General features: G+C 43.0%; 2 protein-coding genes across 9 annotated transcripts in view; both read left to right on the top strand.

The window, feature by feature from the left end:
- ptprfa (protein tyrosine phosphatase receptor type Fa) overlaps nucleotides 1–7,360 on the top strand; it is a 117,221-nt gene extending 109,861 nt beyond the window's left edge. For all 4 annotated transcript variants that reach the window (XM_083671685.1, XM_083671687.1, XM_083671686.1 and 1 more), the window contains 7 exons: nucleotides 189–474; nucleotides 1,605–1,783; nucleotides 3,730–3,856; nucleotides 3,963–4,088; nucleotides 4,868–5,022; nucleotides 5,319–5,454; nucleotides 5,709–7,360. In XM_083671685.1, the coding sequence (XP_083527811.1) occupies nucleotides 189–474; nucleotides 1,605–1,783; nucleotides 3,730–3,856; nucleotides 3,963–4,088; nucleotides 4,868–5,022; nucleotides 5,319–5,454; nucleotides 5,709–5,777 (1,078 nt within the window). In that variant the 3' untranslated portion in view covers nucleotides 5,778–7,360. The remainder of the gene's footprint in view (nucleotides 1–188; nucleotides 475–1,604; nucleotides 1,784–3,729; nucleotides 3,857–3,962; nucleotides 4,089–4,867; nucleotides 5,023–5,318; nucleotides 5,455–5,708) is intronic.
- A 1,506-nt stretch (nucleotides 7,361–8,866) lies between these two features.
- On the top strand, nucleotides 8,867–18,981 carry kdm4aa (lysine (K)-specific demethylase 4A-a). 5 transcript variants are annotated; one of them, XM_083671891.1, is made up of 22 exons: nucleotides 8,867–8,968; nucleotides 9,976–10,154; nucleotides 10,336–10,511; nucleotides 10,602–10,716; nucleotides 10,880–11,073; nucleotides 11,190–11,239; nucleotides 11,360–11,463; nucleotides 11,613–11,750; nucleotides 11,882–12,114; nucleotides 12,231–12,400; nucleotides 12,494–12,861; nucleotides 13,013–13,091; nucleotides 13,375–13,556; nucleotides 14,562–14,805; nucleotides 14,895–14,971; nucleotides 15,217–15,272; nucleotides 15,682–15,790; nucleotides 16,146–16,334; nucleotides 16,516–16,686; nucleotides 16,874–16,993; nucleotides 17,081–17,173; nucleotides 17,300–18,981. In XM_083671891.1, exons 2-22 carry the CDS (start codon nucleotides 10,017–10,019, stop codon nucleotides 17,438–17,440), a joined length of 3,147 nt encoding a protein of 1,048 aa, XP_083528017.1. In that variant the 5' UTR covers nucleotides 8,867–8,968; nucleotides 9,976–10,016; the 3' UTR covers nucleotides 17,441–18,981. The 5 variants fall into 5 exon arrangements, with proteins under 5 accessions (XP_083528017.1, XP_083528015.1, XP_083528019.1 ...); XM_083671889.1 differs by having other exon boundaries at nucleotides 12,231–12,388; nucleotides 12,473–12,861; XM_083671893.1 differs by having other exon boundaries at nucleotides 12,231–12,388; nucleotides 12,473–12,861; nucleotides 14,598–14,805.
- Nucleotides 18,982–19,074: the final 93 nt, after the last annotated feature.

A 19,074-nucleotide genomic window follows, 5' to 3' on the forward strand; every position in this document is an offset into this window, starting at 1 on the left:
ACACACACACACACACACACACACACACACACACACACACACACACACACACACACACACTTTTGTAGATTCAAAGTCACTTTGTCTACAGTTACAGTAAGTTTGTGTGTGTGTGTGTGTGTGTGTGTGTGTGTGTGTGTGTGTGTGTGTGTGTGTGTGTGTGTGTGTGTGTGTGTGTGTGTCCACAGTGCTGGCGTAGGCCGGACCGGCTGCTTCATCGTGACAGAGGCCATGTTGGAGCGTATGAAACATGAGAAGTCGGTGGATATCTATGGTCATGTGACATGCATGCGTGCCCAGAGGAACTACATGGTGCAGACGGAGGACCAGTACATCTTCATCCACGAGGCCCTGCTGGAGGCTGCCACCTGCGGAAACACAGAGGTCCCCGCCCGCAACCTGTACGCCCACATCCAGAAACTCACCCAGGTTCCTCCCGGAGACACCGTCACCACCATGGAGCTGGAGTTCAAGGTAGCAGTTCTAATCCAGGAATGAAAGTCACTAACTGGGGCATTTAAATAGTTAGTTAGTACAGTTGATGGGAAGGGGATGTGTCATGTGTGTGTATGAGGATGCAGTGGGAGGACAGTGAGGAGGAGGGATTTTCATCTGTATTCTGTGAAACTGAGAATAATTCATTCCCAGAAAAGGATGGTTCTGTTTAGGGGCTTATCCGGAGGAAAAAGGCTGAGAGAGAGGGAGAGGGGAAGAAAGGGGGAGAGAGAGGGGAGGGAGAGACAGAGAAAGAGAGGGTAATACAGTGAGAGAGTGTTGGGGTAGACAGACCATCTAACAGCCTGCAGATAAAGCCACAGTGGGTAGGAAAGCTGATGCACCCTGGGAACGGGCCTACACTACTGTACTCCAGCACTTGAGTCGTCCCACAGATCCTCACTGCCTCGGTCTGAAAAAACAAACAAAAGTGCTGTAACCAGCATCACAAGGGACACTTCACAACCCAAATTATGTGGATCAGACTTGTTCAGCAAGCAGGATGATTGTAAATCCAGAATGGTATAATTAGGTTTTGATGCTTGGCGCACTGCAAATTTGTTTCACAAGCAGTTCTGAAATTGACACTTGCTTTTGCGCTGCAGTAGAATCACATTAGGACCCATCATCAGCAAAGCCAGCAGAAAACCCTGCCTCTATTTTGGGAGATGATAGGTTTAAGAAGTTTTTGTTTGGTTGGGTGGCTGGCATGGGCCTGTGTATCTCTGTGCACAGCCATCTCAAATTTGTGTGGAAGCATTTGTTTTGACTCCCTGATGTCTGCATGGCACACTTAGGATGGGTTTTAAAGGAGAAGCATCAGGATTTTCATTGAAGTCAGAGAACAAAGGGGCTGGAGCTCAAAGCTCAACATTTTCATGCATCAATAACAGAGTTAGCCCCAGTGCCCTCCAACATCCCTGCTCGCACACAGGCCGCTGCTGGGATTGGCCGCATTAGCACTTTCAAAGACTGGAGGTAGCTGGTGGGCGTTGTGGAAAATCTATGGCACAGTCATCTCTGGGTGAGGGTTTGGTGTTATATAGCACAGTGCTCTGTTAAAGAGCCAGGCATGTCCTTCATCTGTCCAGCTGTTTCCCCTCACACAGAAACTGGCCAATTCCAAAGCACATACCTCAAGATTCATCAGTGCCAACCTCCCGTGCAACAAATTCAAGAATCGTCTGGTGAACATTATGCCTTTCGAGTCCACCCGTGTGTGTCTGCAGCCAATCAGAGGAGTGGAGGGCTCTGACTACATCAACGCCAGCTTCATCGACGGATACAGGTGAGGGGGGGGGGGGGGGGGTAGGAGAGAAGAGAGGAGGGGAGAGGAGAGGAGAAGACAACAAATATGAAAAATGTAGTGAAGAAAAAAGTGTGGTTGGGGGATGGTAGGAGAGTAGAGGAGAGAATTCTGTACATAGCTCCTCTAATGAGCAAGGAGTTAGACCTTTCCTCCAGCAGCTGACAGCACTGAATTATCGTCTGACATGCAGGCCAGTGTTTTCCTGCCTCCCATCCCTTTGTCATGTCAGTTGTCAGGACAAATTGGTCTTATTGGCAGGACTGTCTATTCCCTTCTACATTTCTTCTCTAGTAAATGAATAGCCTGTTTGTGACAGGTGACAAACCACTCCAGGGAGGAATATAGTGATTGCATACTGTAATGTGGATATATCCACAATCTTGGAGGTATAATAGGGAAATTATGCTTTCAAAGTCACTATAAGAACTGCAAAAAGAAACTAACCCTTTTCTTCATGTGTGTGTCTGTATAAGTGCATGTGTCCATGCATACGTGCATGTGTACATGTGTGTGTGATGTGCATTGGGACTCTTTTGCAGCTATTGTTCCATATCAAATGAATACCAAATCATAGGCTTCCCATAGACGCAGCTCCTTTATGGAAATGTAAACACCTTAATTGGTAATAATCTACAACATGATGTAATAAATGGATGAATGAATAGGAGCTTCCCCTTTTCGGCATTCGATGAGGTGGTTTTCCGTTTGGATTTCCTCCTCCGTGTCTAATGAAGTCCCTGGGGCTGCTCCACCTGAGGGACAGGGAGGCAGGCTGTGATTCCTCTCTAATACCTGTTGCACTAATTAAGAGTGAATGAAGACATAGTGAGGAGCATCGCTCTCGGCATAGCATCTTTAAAGTTGTAAGAGGGGATTATGGTGATTTAGGTAAGGACGATGATAATGATTATGGTGATTTAGGTAAGGACGATGATAATGATTATGGTGATTTAGGTAAGGACGATGATAATGATTATGGTGATTTGGACGAGGTACCCGAGAATGTATATATTCTCAAGAGGTATGTAACAAGTGATAACATAATGACACCAGATAATGTAATAAAGTTTGCATTTATAATGTAATGAAACCGGATAATGTAATTAATGCCTGATAATGTAATACACTTGTTAAACAGAAAATGTAATCATTTTATTAATTTATCCGGCTGTTCTTAAGTTATCCGTAATAGTAAAACTTAGAGTAAATGTTATAAGGTAGACTAACTAAGGTATTCTAACTCGTCGCTACATCCTCTGTCACTATGATGCAAATCACTGATGTCACGCACTGCAGTCATTTTACACCTGTCTCAATGATCTCTATGGCTGACCTTGAGATTCAAATGTTAATTTGCAGGCCTGCTCATTTCCAATTTGTCAATGCAGAACTCCGACTGAAAGGATTCAAAGACCAAAAGAGCTTACAGTTCTACCAGTTCTTTTCACTGTATAGTTGGCTAAAACATGCAGGATCATATCACATATATTTCACTAATTTCCCACCCTGAAGCAGTTCACCTTCAGATGTGTGTCTGGCTCATGGTCTGGTCCTATGAATGTGTGTGTGCTGGGCTGAGGCTTAGCTGGCACTCACATGTTTTGAGAATGCTTGTCAAACTCCCATCAACAATACCCTCTCTCATAGCTTAACACTGTCCCCCAGTGGTCATTCAGTAGAATAAACCCCCATACTGTAAGCAACGCCACGGTTCTCTCAGTGGCTTGGAGAGGATGCATTATCTGTCAGGCAAGGCGTAATTCCCAAGCCGATCCTTGATAAGCATCACAAGTGCTTCTCAGATCACAGTAGCGTAGTGCACTCAGGGCTAAATATGGCTACTCTGTCGGGTTCTATTGAGGTGTGTCCCTGAGAGTTCTGATGTTTTCTGCTCACTGTTTTCTTTTCTGTGTCCCTATCCATAGGCAGCAGAAGGCCTACATGGCCACACAGGGCCCATTGGCCGAGACCACCGAGGACTTCTGGAGGATGCTATGGGAGCACAACTCCACCATCGTAGTGATGCTGACCAAACTCAGAGAGATGGGACGGGTCAGTGGAAGACGTGATGCACATACTGTGCACTTGCTTAGACCAGTCATGCAATGTTTGATGATGTATGGGCTACAGGTTTTGACAATTTCTGTCTGTCTCACAGGAAAAGTGCCATCAGTATTGGCCAGCAGAGCGCTCTGCCCGGTACCAGTACTTTGTTGTGGACCCCATGGCTGAATACAACATGCCTCAGTATATCCTGAGAGAGTTCAAGGTCACAGATGCCAGGGTATGTTCAACTCCATCCAACCATCCAATCATCCATGGTGTTCTGTTCCTTGTAGGGTTCAGTTCATGATAGGAACACTGAAATGTTTTTTCAGAGTGTATTGTGTAAATAGAGCAGTGTAAAGGTGACATTTTTTGCAACCCACACATGTAATTAGCACTGTTGTAGAGCCTTATAGGTTGGCAGTTTACAATAAGAAGGATTGGCAGGGAAGTCTGGTTCTGTATAGTTAATAACAAAGCATACTGTAATATTAATAATCTGACTCCATTTAATGTAATTAACACTATGTGCAAAGAATTGTTGAGTTTAGGAGCAACTCACTAGAGCAAGAATGGTCAAGTGAGAATATATAAAATGAGGCTTTAATAACATTGTAAACAAATCTGTCTATTACAAGGAAAATACATCATAATAAATGTTACATTCTACCCTCATGGTAAATGAGAGAAAGAGCAAAGAGAGAGAGAGAGAGAGAGAGAGAGAGAGAGAGAGAGAGAGAGAGAGAGAGAGACCACACGGCATGTCTACTCACAGACATACAGCTGGAAGAAAGACAAGAAGGAAGACAAAGAGAAAGATATGTTTGTTCATCAACATTTTGTTTTATACCTGCCTTTGTTGGGTGAACCCATCAGACATTTTTCCCCGGTTGAGTTCGGCAGATATATTAATTTCACAAAACAGAAATACAAAGCTGTGAACCAAGGTAGAAAGAGACACTTCACTCTCTGCCTCTCCCTAATGTCCCTCTCCTACTCCACCCTTCCACCTCTCAGGATGGCCAGTCTAGGACCATTCGGCAGTTCCAGTTCACTGACTGGCCTGAGCAAGGCGTGCCAAAAACTGGGGAAGGCTTCATTGACTTCATTGGCCAAGTGCATAAAACCAAGGAACAGTTTGGGCAGGATGGACCAATCACTGTTCACTGCAGGTAAGGGACACCAATGGTATGATACACATACAGTTAACTCATAGTTCACTCTGTGTGTGTGTGTGTGTGTGTGTGTGTGTGTGTGTGTGTGTGTGTGTGTGTGTGTGTGTGTGTGTGTGTGTGTGTGTGTGCGTGCGTGCGTGCGTGCGTGCGTGCATGCGTGTGTACAGTACATGAGTGTGTGTATGCGTGCATGTGGGCATGGATGTTTGTGTGTATGTATACGTTCTGTTACGTTCTGTGGGTGTGTAGGTGTGCGTGTACTATGCATACTGTAACTCTCTGTTTCCCCACAGTGCTGGTGTCGGTCGAACTGGTGTCTTCATTACATTGAGCATAGTGCTGGAGAGGATGAGGTATGAGGGAGTGGTGGACCTCTTCCAGACCGTCAAGACACTGCGAACCCAGAGACCAGCCATGGTGCAGACAGAGGTACAGTCATAATGCTGTGGGGTGGGGTGGGATGATGTGTGAGTTAGACTGGTTAGGGAAGGGGTGTGACTGCATGAGGCCCAGATGATCCTGGGTGGAAGTGACTAAGCCAAGGTTTCCATTCATACTTTTCATACAAATACTTTTTGTTTATAATTTTAAATGCTCTGCCAAGGGAGTGTGCTGTAGCACTCTCCAGAGTATAGATCTCACCCTGTTGACTGACATGGATTTGTTTCTCTCTGTTTTCCCAGGACCAGTACCAGCTGTGCTACAGGGCAGCTCTGGAGTACCTTGGAAGCTTTGATCACTATGCAACATAACCACTCCCAGAAAGCCCTGGAAAGTCCCTTCAGGAGAGCTGTGTGTCCCTTCTGAGCCATATCCACCCTGCTGACTCAGTCCAGAGGCTGTCGGAGGGACAAGAGAAGGGGGAGAGGGGTGAGGGGTGAGGAGGAAGGGGCAAGAGCACATTTCTCACTGGACAACCTGCAGTAGGAGGAGTACTCCTGAACTGGCACAATGAACCTGCTTTAAACCCTTCACTGAAGTCCCCCAAAAAATAACCTAAAAAGCTTCAGTATGCTTCATTCTGATGTCTATACTGCACACTACATAACCCCTACTTCTGCCTCCTGCTTGTTATCAAAAATTATTGTTCTGCTTTTTATTATTATTATTATTATTATTATTATTATTATTATTACCATTACCATTATAAATATGTTATTATTATTTAGAAATTATTTTCTAATCATCTACACTGGTTATTGTATGTCCAATGGGTCTTATTTTAAATTCATTTGTATCTTTTTTGAGTTTTCTTTTTTTTTTTGCACAAGGGACATGTTTTTTCTACATGCTCCGAGTTATTAATACTGGAGAACGCATACTCAGCTGCTAATATTTTTTTTTTTTTTTTTTTTGATAATTATGATATTATAATGTTCTCATTATCTGGTTGGTGTTATTCAATGGGATGGGGGACACACTTTTATAAGCCTTTTCACTTCCTGGTACTACAGAATGATTAATCTCCACAGTAGAGATCAAAAACACACAGAGGTAGTGGACTATAAAATAAACATATGGTTATACAACTGAATAGACTTATGACGAAAAATCTACCATGTACAGATTCTGGCTTTTTTCTCAATAGCTGTTAACTGTGATTTTCTCTATGGCTGTCGCTCCGAGACTTCAACACAGCAAAAGAAAGATACCAGTATTTCGGAAAGGTTGTTTGTCCTGTGACAGCACCTCCTTAGTTCTCACCTCGCAGGTGAGCCTCGTCTGAGGTGGACTATGACTCCCAAAAGGCACAGTGGGACGTTGGCTCTGGTCTAACCTACCTGGTCTGGGGCAGTGCTCCACATCCCAGACATATGTACAGTACAACATCCAACATCCTCTTCCTATGGGAAGTGTTAAAACGACCAGACAGTATCCATCCATGTATTTCTGATTACCCTGCTGAAGTATGAACTGCACATTTCCATTTGCAAACAAGTGGCCTCACCTTTACTGGCCCACACAGCAGATGACAACCCAGATGAACTCCTTTATCACTGAATCTACATCCATGGTATAACTGCTGTTCTAGTATATCACACTGTGGTACAGAAGGACGGTCTCCTGTAACACAAAGAAGCAGCATCAATGTACGGTGGAGGATCTCTACATATAGTTAAGCGTTTCTCTCTTAAGTGGCTAGGATTGCAAAGTGAGGTGAATTTGGATGAGTGGGACTATAAAAATGATTCATTTCACTTTGTCTTCGAATAGTGCCGTAGGGGTTCAATCTGTTGTATACACGATCTGTTTTCTATTTGTTAATAAAAAGGAGAGGAAAAATGTCGCAAAAACCTTGATGTTAATAAAGTTGAATAATTGGGTTTTTTAATAATGTTGTTTGTATGGCCCTTTTTGTCCTATATGAGCACATAGCAATGTTTTCTGTGGGCAGTATGCCAGTTCCAGGGGAACAGATGGTGGGTGTCCCTCCTGTGCCTATGTCCTTGGCCTGACTAGCCACGGCTATCCTTCAGAGCCCCTGGAATATTGCACAAATTGCACAAACTGTCTTGGATTACTGTAGGTACAGTACCAGAATTGCCCCCCCCCCCTTTCTCTCTCTCTCTCTCACTCTTTCTCACACACAGCACTGCTGTATACAAAAAAAACACTGTACAGTATGAACTTATGAACTTATTATGAAACAGACTGTTTACTAAAACTCTGGTTGAAGGATCACCATGTCCTCTAGGTACAGATCATGGTGTAGGGTATCCTGTGGCGTTAGTGTTTTTTCTTGCTCAGTTCAGCACTATTTGCTCAAGGATAATGGAGCCCAGTATCTCCTCCTCCTTACTGTGTCTTGTATGTGAGCTCTGTGCAGCTGAAGCAGTGAAATGACTGCCAATGGCCCCTGGTGTGAGCATTGATTACTTTGTCTTATGATGACTATTGGATAGATGATTCACTTACTTAAACAAATGTATTTGTTGTAAGTCGCTTTGGATAAAGGCGTCTGCTAAATGCCATAAATGTAAATGTAACTTGACATATAATTAATAGATACATTGCATGTTACCCATGCCATACACATCTCGTACAGCCACATGAATAATACATATATTTCACACTGCCCTTATATATTCTGTCAGTGGTTTACTAACTCTGCTTTTACATTATGCTTTTTAGGTTTTGACAATTTTGGGAACAAATGAGTGCTTATACTTGTTCAGTTTACAGGTGGGGACCCAGATACCCAGAGGGGAGAAGCAGATACTCAGGGTGAAGTATGTGAAAATGTGGGTAAATCATGACAATTCATGGCACATTGTTGGAAAGGGGGCATTTTCTACACTACATCGTTTTCCATCTTCACTCTTTATTCTTACTATCTATTCAGTCGTATCTGTCATACATGTAACCACAGAGAATACAGACTGATGGAAAACAATAGATAATTATATTTACAGTACTGCATGATGCCCCATGAGATCATCACAATCAATTATGGCATTCAATAACAGTAGGCTATTCCTCTGGCATACTGGATTATCTGGAGATGTAGCTAAGATTGTCTTTGATAGTTTGCCAACCATCACTTTGAATACGTTTTGTCCTGTGCGTTCTTCAGGTAGGCATGACTGTATTCACAACAATATATTTAAGGTAATATCCATAAAAACAGACACTATGTTTCTGAATAAAACTCAAACCGAATCTGAACCTCATTTGCATGGACAACATGTTTCTATAAAGGCTGAAATGTATTTGTTCATGAAATCGACGACCGGTTGGTATAAAAGAGGCGGGGTCTAGAGATTTGTCGGAGTGAACGTGAGACACGCCCTCCTTCATCCTTGTAAACAAACATACACAGAGCATGCGTGTTAAACTGGAATAATAATGGAGGACTATCTTCCTAACCCATGGTGAATCCTGCTTTCAATTTCTAGTACAGAAGATCTGGAAGGAGTAATCACGTATTGCTAGGTCGAAATACGTAAGTTAATGTTCCAAGCTTCAAAACGTGCTGCCTTTTAAGTAGCTAACTAAGAATAATTCATGTTTGTGCGTAGCGGAAAATGGATAGCTGATCTGCGCTGCTAGCTACCTAGCAAACGAAGGCTACATCGACGTTCGCTAGCTGACTAACCAGTTAGTCTGTTCTTCAAAGTTGTGTTTATTCTCTTTGGTATTTGGCAACATGAGAGAATTATTTATTATACTCCTTATTACTGTGTTGCTATTGAAGAGTGCTATCTTATCTGGAAGAAGAAGACGTTGCTTATAGTTCTTAGCATGTCAATAGGGAGAGAGACGCTGGGACCCTGCCTTTAAAAGGACTTGGCATTAAACCAATCAGAACTTCAGTAGCTGTCTTTATCAGGAGTTTGTCCAATCACAATCGGCAAGTGGGTAGGACCATAAGCGTTTTGACAGCTAGCTACTTAGCTACCTGTCAGGAAGCAGCTTCTCTCTTTAAAAAGTAAGTCATTAGCTAGCCAGCTAACTTTAACAGCTTTGCCACAGATACGTAATTGCTAGAACTCGTCCTCATTTCAAGGAGACTAAGTTGTATAACGGATCAGTCCAGTTAGCTACTTATTTAACTTGTCTAATTGTTGATACTGATAGCTAAATAAACCAGCTAACGTTTTAGCCCAAGATTGATGGTATTTAGCAAGCTTAGTTCTGCAATGTGTAATATATCCTCACACCAGTAGTGATTTTTTATTATGTGTAATCTTTATGGTATAGTTGAGGATGCTTTTAGGTGCTAAACAAGTAGCTATAGATTATGTTCACAGCATGAAACTGTTAACCAGTGTTTGTAGGATGAAGTTTGTGTTAAACTGTAGGGGGCGACAGGTGGTAGAGTACATTTTCAACTCTTCTGCGCTATAATCACAGTCATGTCATACATGGATAATTGTAATGTAGTACGTTCCCACAATGTTTGAGAAATGAATGCTCAATGTATCTGTTAAAAAACATTCTATTGTTCAGCATCTGCAGATCTAGACCTAGATCAAAGGGACTTGTCCAGGATGGCGACAGATACAGCATCCCAGATTCCTGGCTCTAGGATAATGACCTTTCACCCCTCTAAGGAAGAATTTAAGGATTTCAGCCGCTACATTGCTTACATGGAATCACAGGGAGCACATAAAGCTGGAATGGCAAAGGTGGGTGGTCTTTAATCAATTATATTTATACATAATACATTTATATTACGTAGTTTTTAAAGGTTTGTACTTCTTTGGGGAGCATATGCATTCATTATTGAATTAGGAGAACAATATACAGTTGAATGTCACAGTGTGCAGTCTGATGAGTTTTGTCCTGTGTCATGTTTGTGTTGTGCAGGTTGTTCCACCGAAAGACTGGAAGCCCAGACGTTCCTATGATGACATAGATGACCTGGTGATTCCGGCACCCATCCAGCAGGTGGTGACTGGCCAGTCAGGTCTCTTTACCCAGTACAACATTCAGAAGAAGCCCATGACTGTCCGAGAGTTCCGCAAGACTGCTAACACAGACAAGTGAGCACACACAACATAAGGAAGCTCTAAACATGGTCATACTCAAAACACTCCAATGTATCTAATCACCCATTACCGTTGTCATTCTAGGTTTTGTAATCCCCGATATGTTGATTTTGAGGAGCTTGAGAGAAAGTTCTGGAAGAACCTGACTTTTAACCCACCTCTCTATGGAGCAGATGTCAATGGAACACTGTATGATCCAGTAAGTGATTCACCCTCTTATCTAACTTGGGTTAATCACTATTAATTTATTGTGATCACCTTTTTCTTTTATTCTCCCTCCATTGGTCCTCATTTGTCTCTACAACATACGGTTACACATTAATGACCTTGTCATTGACAACATTGCTTCTCACCTCTCATAGGATGTGACTGAGTGGAACATTGGACATCTGAACACCATCCTAGACACAGTGGAGCGGGAAAGTGGGATCAAGATCAAAGGGGTGAACACACCATACCTGTATTTTGGCATGTGGAAAAGCACCTTTGCCTGGCACACTGAGGACATGGATCTTTATAGCATCAACTACCTTCACTTTGGAGAGCCCAAGTCCTGGTAAGATCACACCTATATTAACTGACATCTACAGAATGCTAACTTAATAATGGGATTTGTGTCATTAGCTTGTTAGGCGCTTCTACCCAGACTTATGTTATTTTATCCTTCTCCAGGTATGTTGTTCCCCCAGAACATGGGAAACGATTGGAGCGCCTTGCTAAGGGTACGTCCAAAGGAATTTCCTAATTTTTGGCCACATGTCTATGTATGAAGTTTCTTTGTCAACTTAAAACCAAAATAGTCTTTATCTATATCATGTTGTGCTCAATGCTTTTTCACACAGGTTTTTTCCCTGGAAGTGCTCAAAGCTGTGAGGCGTTCCTGCGGCACAAGATGACTTTAATTTCACCCTCGATCCTGAAGAAATATGGCATACCATTTGAGAAGGTGACCTCTCTTTTAATGGCAAAAAAACTCAGCTTTAACTATGCAGACTCTTTACCTTTACTTTATCTGTTTTGGATTGTAGTTTTTTTTTTAATGTTGTTTTCCCACCTAAATCAGCTGTTTGAGTGGTTCGTCTGTTTTGTGTTTAGGTCACCCAGGAAGCAGGACAGTTCATTGTGACATTTCCTTTCGGCTACCATGCTGGTTTCAACCATGGCTTCAACTGTGCAGAGTCCACTAACTTTGCCACTCAGCGATGGATCGATTATGGCAAACAAGCCACAGTAGTATGTACAGATACATGAACATAGCTTGATTGCTTTAATAATCTCAATAGGAAATAGTTCTAGTTATTAGTTTTTGGTGTTTCAACTGCCTGCTTCATTCTCATAACTGATCCTCTTTTTCCTTGCATCAGTGCTCCTGCCGTAAGGACATGGTGAAGATCTCCATGGACGTGTTTGTACGGAAGTTCCAGCCGGATCGCTACAAACTATGGATGGCCGGGAAGGACAACACACCTATTGACCACTCCAAGCCCACACCAGAGGCAGCTGTGTTCCTGAAAGGAGAGAAGCCCGAGCCTGAGAAGGAGGGTTCAAGTGAGGCCGTAGATGAGGACACCCCAGGCACAGCTCAGGAGCAGAAAAGGTCTGTACTTTTCACTTCACTGTGTGGGCGTTGGTGACCACTTTGAGCTGACCCTATTATGTTGTGTTATAGTGCTATTGTAACGTATTCACACTATTTTCTGAACTCTGCCCCAGCCCAAAGCCGAAGGTTGGGACAAAGCGCCAGCACGGTGTGGAGACTTCAGAGGACCGGGACACTGGTCAGGCTGAAGACGAGGGGGAGGTGGAGCAGAAGAAAGCCAAGCTGGTCCAGAAGAAGCAGGCTATTGAAGGACCCAGCAAGGCAGATAAAGGTAACTGCTCAGGTAACTCATCCCATGATATGAATGTATACTATTCAGATGTCCAGGAGGGTATTGTAAAATAATTGCCTCCAGCAATTCCTATTGTTTTTTCAGAGCAACTGAAGCCCAAGCCAGAGGAGAGCAAAAAAGAGGAGAAACCTCCGCCACAACCCAACATAGAGAAACCTACAAAAGTTAGGAGCTCTTCAGTCCTTCCTGAATCTACCCCATCTGAGCCACAGCAACCAGTGCCAGCAGCTCCAGGCTCAGAGAACGCAGGACCCAGTGAGGACACAACGCCGCCCAGCAGCTCCAGCCCTGCACACAGGCAGTTCCAGAGGACCCTGAGCCCTGCTGATGTGCTACAAGTCCACAGCTACGCTAAGGGAGACTACAGTGAGGGAGAGACCCCCTGCAAGGAGGAGAGGAGGAGCGATAGCGACAGTGACAGTGAGACGGATGATGATCAGGATGACAGTAAGGTAAGAGAGGATTCCAAACATCACACCACACTGAAACACAGTCTGTTGGCTGTGTCCTCTGGTGTTGGTTAGATATACATTGGGGCCAATTCTTTTAGCATCTTTTTTTGCAGTTTATTTTGTTGTCTTAACATTTTCTTTATTCCACCAGGGGGCTGAGGATGTACCAAGCAATCTGGGAAAGCTTCCTCACCACCACCCTCTGATAAAGGACAGCATGAGTGATGATGGTGAGAAAGGACACAATACTGTTTACCACAAAGAGGGTCACAGGGTTTAGCCAAAGTAAGGCCTCCTTCCACAAGCCCAAATAGATAAGACAGATAGAGAAGCAGTGTCAGGCATGGTTAGACATGGGGAGAGAAAATAAGATGCATCACTCACGTGTGCGTGGGTGCATGTAAATGTGGGGGGGAAGGTGTGCTAGTGTGTACGTATCTATGTTTGTACAGTTCATGTTTGCAGGGAAATTGTTGTGGTTAAATAATTGTGTGTGTGTGTGTTTTCCCTTAGAGCTGCAGGAGCAGGTCCCATTGGAGGAGGATGGTCTGGAGGGGGAGTCCTGGGCCAAACCCTTGGCTCACCTGTGGCAGCACAGGCCTTCTAACCTGAAGAGGGAGAAGGAGTACAACCGACGCATGGGTCTAAAGGCTCCCTACTGCTCCATCTGCATGCTGTTCCAGACATACCAGCAGGTGAGGAGGATGACTCGGCACTCATCTTATGGGGGATTTGTCAAGCTTAGTCATAATTAGTGCAACTCATTAACCAACCACCACTCTCAACCACTTAACGAACCAACTTTCTACCCACTCCACTGAACTACCCAAGGCTCACACCATCTATCCATCTGTCTACTGTATCTGTCTGTGTAGACTGATTCCACTTAAAGAACTTCCGTTCAGATTTGTCACTTTTTGAGCTTTACTCGAATTCGCATGCAAGCCCATTCATGCCTATACTGCTGTGTGCACAGCCTAAACTGCTTAACCTATTCACTTTAATCAACTTTTAAATGCCTAGAGTTGTTTAATTTGAGTTGCTTGAATACATATTTTTAAAACCATTTATACTTTTTGAGCTGTACTCGAATTTGCCTGAAATCCTATTAATTTCTATGGCCATTCGCTCTGAATGGGGGCATTTCAAAATGTATCCACTTTTTCATAGGTTACACCTCAATTCACCTTTAAAATGTGTAGACTGACTCCACTTAAATAACTTCCATTCAGAGTTTTGATACTATTTAGACTTTTTAAACATTAAACCTTTTTAAGTTGCGTGAATTAAAATGGGTTTTTATGAGGACCATTGTGTTGTAAAAAAACAGTATGATACTAAAATGCGTCGCCTCATGTTTTAAGCTTGACAACTCGATCCAACTTTAAAATGTGTACTGACTGACCCTACTTAAATAATTTGATACTATTTAGACTTACTAAACATTAAGCACATTTACAATTTATCTAAACCACGTTTTAACTTGACCAACTACCAAAATAAGACAATTTAAGCCCACAAAGTTTCTTCCTTTTCTAGTATTGTCAACCATTATTCCTCAGGGTTTCCCATCAATTGTTTCTCAATCTCCTCTGAGTCTTGGCAGAGAAGCAGTTCTTGTATCTCTCCTTGGTTCTGATATAATGTGTCAGTGATGGGGATGTTTCATGTTTATCTCTCCCAATCTGAACCTACAGTAGCGGTATGTCTGTGTCCTTCTCTCTCTCTGTGACCAGACCGAGTGTAGTGACGATGCTGACTCTGCGCCGGTGACGTCTGGGGGGCGGATGCGGACCAAACCTCTGATCCCAGAGATGTGCTTTACCACCACCACAGAGGAGGAGGGCGCTGAGGAACAGGAGCAGGTCCCCACCCCACATCTGGAGGAGGACGGCACCAGTCTGCTCATCAGCTGCTCCCACTGCAATGTCCGTGTGCACACCAGTGAGTACTCCTCCACACAACACCCCTCTTTATAGTAATGACTGGGTTACCATCACTCAGCTGAGCTCTTATGTGTTGTGCTGTTCCAGGCTGTTATGGTGTGGATCCAGCCAGCGTGACTAAGGACTGGAGGTGTGCACGCTGCAAGGCCAACGCCATGACTGAGGTCAGTGTTTTATATCTCAACACAACCTTACAATTCACAATTCTATTATTAAAGAGCCATGTCAGTACCATTTAACTGAGGTGACTGTTTATTATTTGTGAGCCATGTATCCATTACTGTTGCCAGTAGGCAGGTAGCAGATTTGCAGTAGTCCCATGATGATATGACTGTTACTGGTCATCTTGCTTTTGCAGTATGTTTAAATGGCTGGGAAGATGGTTGACAGTTTGTTCTCCTGATTGCAGAGTTGCTGTTTGTGTTCACTGAGGGGTGGAGCCTTGCAGAAAGCCAATAATGACAAGTGAGTGTGCTGGGTTAACATTTGCTGACCTCAGCAGTCAGGTCTCCCTGAGCGTTTACACTGTTACCTAATGGACAATGGTAGAGGTACAAACACTATTTACAGTCAAGGTGCATCAGCTACATCAGCATTTGTGAACAGCTGTGACTGTGGTGTCAAAAATGGTTGCCCACATCGTGGACACCGCTCTGTGGTTTAGTGGATGCCCTCTGAACTGTTTCAAGCCATTGCATCTGCGTACAATATGATTGAACTGTATACTTTTGTAGTAGCCTTTAGTATGATAGTCTTGGTCCATTCACTTCTGTTCATAGAGTGACAGACAGTCTTTTGACAGGTTTAGCGATCATTTGTACTATTGAGTAATGATGATGACACGTGGGTATTGACATGTCATTGTGTGGTGTAGGTGGGTACATGTACTGTGTGCAGTAGCGGTACTGGAGGCACGCTTTGTAAACATCAGTGAGAGAAGCCCAGTGGACCTGAGTGGGATACCTTTACAGAGGTTCAAACTGGTGAGTTGCCTGCAGTGTGTCACAAGTGTGGTGGGAACATCTGCCTCTAGACATGTGACTTCGGTTCTGCTTTCCAATTATGACATCAGACTGAGAGACTATTAGAAGATGTCACGTGAGTTTCTGATTAAGTGCAGGCAGAGCTTTTGGCATGTGATTTCTGTCAAGATAAGAAATAACATGTCTCTATATATCCTCTGAGATGTGTGATGTGTTATTTCAGAATTTCATGATATGAATCATGACAGCCATTGTATTTGTCAAGGTTATGGAGCCTGGCAGGAAGTAGCGTTTTTCCCTGTGTTGTGTGTGGGGACTTCCCTTTCCTGTCTCAGTGTATTTTTATCTCTGGCAGAAATGTTACTACTGTAAGAAGCGGATGAAGAAGACGTCTGGCTGCTGTGTGCAGTGCTCCCATGGCCGCTGTCCTACAGCCTACCACCCCACCTGTGCCCAGGCCGCTGGAATCCTCATGCAGCCAGACGAATGGCCCTTTGTAGTCTATGTCACCTGCTGCAGGCACAAGGGCCCCGTTCAGACAGAGGTATGAGGACACCCTTTAAACCACCACTTTGGGGACCTCTGCTTTTCTGTCTTCATAGTTTACATTCCGCAGTACTTTGCCAATGTTGAGGAATGTATTTCCCAGATTGGTAACGTATCTTTGACTAGCATGTGTGCATTAAACCAATCCCGTTTAAGGATTTATCTCTCTACTTTCTCAGCGCAATAAAGCAGCCATGCATGAGCTCACTGTTGGACAGAGGGTGATATGCAAGCACAAAAATGGCCGCTACTACCAGTGTGATGTGGTGCAGCTGTCCAAGGAGACCTTTTACGAAGTCAACTTTGACGATGGTTCTTTCAGTGACAACCTCTTCCCTGAAGACATTGTGGTAGGTATACTGATGTGCAATAGGTTGTGCTAAAAAAATGTTTTAAGTTGTTCAGAATTGTGGTTAGTGGGTATACCTCATCTGATTTTGTTTGGTTTCTTCAGTACAATGCAATGGTTTGTCTTTATATTTGGTAATAGGTACAGATAGTGTATCTTTGTATTTAATAACTGTTTTCCATTGGTAGAGCCGGGACTGTGCCCAGCTAGGCCCCCCACCCAAGGGTGAGGTGGTGCAGGTGCGATGGACAGATGGCCTTGTTTATGGGGCCAAGTTTGTGGCAGCTCATGTCATCCAAATGTACCTGGTAAGGATATTCAAACTCTTGCTCGACAACATTGTGTGTTATCCAGTATGGCATTGATTGTGGAATTCATGGTGTTATTTGATGCAGGTGGAGTTTGAGGATGGGTCACAACTGACAGCCAAGAGGGATGATGTCTACACTCTGGATGAGGAACTCCCTAAGAGAGTCAAGTCAAGACTGGTGAGTGCACCTGACATATCCAAAGCTGCTGAATATGTATAGTACTACTATCAACCTAAAACCATCAACCTATGTACCTGCATCTTTGCTAATGAGCCTTTTTTGCATGCCCTGCAATCTCTACAGTCTAAGGCATCCGACATGCGTTTTGATGGAATCTTTGAGGAGGAGAAGATCATAAAGGTGTCAAAGAGGCAGAGAGTGATCAACTCGAGGTACAGAGGAGACTACATTGAACCTGTGATCTACAGAGCCATCATGGAGTAGCCAACCAAAACCTGCCTACTCATCCAGAGACCACCAGCACTGATATTCTGGACTTTTGCTCACTTTACCTTAATTTAGCCACTGAGTGAGTGTAGCTCTGACAAAAGGACTTTTTCTGAGAGAACTTTGGTCCAGGACCCTCAGATTGGACTGTTGTTATCCATTTACCCTTCATCACTCACAGCATTTATTTCCTGTATGTTTTCTTTGACTATGATCAAGGACTATGAACAAACCACCACTTCCACTCTCTGTATAGGAAGGAAACTGCCATGCCACTTTTGATGGCATCTTGGTAGTGCCCAGCAGCTGTAACTTGAATTGAAGCAATATCGGACCATGACATTTGCTCCATGTAACTTTCTGAAAATAATCCATGCATTAGAATAATCTCTAAAGAGAGTGAAGTAGACACAAAAGTTACTGCCACTCATTAACACAAATTAGAGTGCTTTCTGAGTCACTATTTCACAGAATGTTGCCAGTTGGTCATTTAGATGTATTTATTTTCCTAGTTTGAGGGTGATACTTGTACCAATGTTTGGTTTAAAGGAGGTGCAATGCCATTTTATTAGCTAATATGCCTCCTCTTTTAGCAGATTCACAATGTTGACTGCATTCCTGAATATTGTATTTTGTAGGAATGCGATGAATATAGCTTTTCCATTTTTAGAGTTGTTTTTTACCAGCCTATTTATTATACGGTGCTTTGAGAAAGTAACCTCTGCAATACAGACATTTGTCAGTTGCAATGCTGTAGAGGTTCTGGACCGATGTATGTTCTATTTTTGCTATAGAGATGAATTGGAGATAGCAATTCAGAATGGGCTATGGGCCCCGTTTATATCCAGTTGGTTCTTTTAATGAAAGTTGTGCGTTGCACTTTTATTTAAGTCCAGTTTGAGAGGACATTTTGATAGTTGTGTGCTGCCATTGCTATTTTGTCAAAACCATATGTTTTAAAAGATGGTAATTGTACATTTATAAGATGTTCCAATAGATTGTGTGTCCCTTCTCTACTTGGCTGTGCTCATTGACCATGATGCTCTTATTTAGGAAAGGTGGCCTTCATTGTCCATCGTTTGCCTGTAAACTGCTCTTGTCTGAGTGTGAAAATGACAAGACTTTAGAGTTATTGTCAGAAATAGATGCCCATGCTAACAGGAGTCCAACTGAGCAAGAGTTTGTATCATCTTTCAAAAGTATGCAAAGTAGCTGGGGAAGAAAGTTTTCTATCAAAACGCCTATTTTATTGCTTTGTTTTATATAATACATGTTCTATGTCAGTTTTCACAGAACACTGTGAGATTTAATAATATGTAGTTTATTTAAAGATATATGCTGTTGACTCAAGGGATGTTGTGTCTGTTCCTGTTCTGTCTCCCCCTGGGAGTAGGTATTATCAGCAGCATCTTGGTTCCAGGTTTGTTCATGTGTGACCCTATTCCTTGTCTGTGATAAAAGAACGCTGTATTTCCAGATTATCATTCATACATTTTGTAAGGATCATTTGTTTGTTTCAGTAAAGGATTCGGCTTGCATGTTGTGTCTGTTATTTGTTATTGAATGATTACTGATGATGAAACATGTTATGTAACTGAAGCTAATGGTTGTGTACAAGATACTGGGATGCA

Source organism: Argentina silus (assembly GCF_951799395.1).
Source record: "Argentina silus genome assembly, chromosome: 6".
Lineage (NCBI taxonomy): Eukaryota > Metazoa > Chordata > Actinopteri > Argentiniformes > Argentinidae > Argentina > Argentina silus.

What these genes read in the sequence shown, in the direction of transcription:
- kdm4aa (XM_083671889.1), top strand. Translation starts at nt 10,017, where the DNA reads ATGGCGACAGATACAGCATCCCAGATTCCTGGCTCTAGGATAATGACC. An exon ending in ACAGCTCAGGAGCAGAAAAG is followed by an intron (nt 12,115 to 12,230) that starts GTCTGTACTTTT and finishes ACTCTGCCCCAG; the next exon opens with CCCAAAGCCGAAGGTTGGGA. An exon ending in TCTTCCCTGAAGACATTGTG is followed by an intron (nt 16,687 to 16,873) that starts GTAGGTATACTG and finishes TTCCATTGGTAG; the next exon opens with AGCCGGGACTGTGCCCAGCT.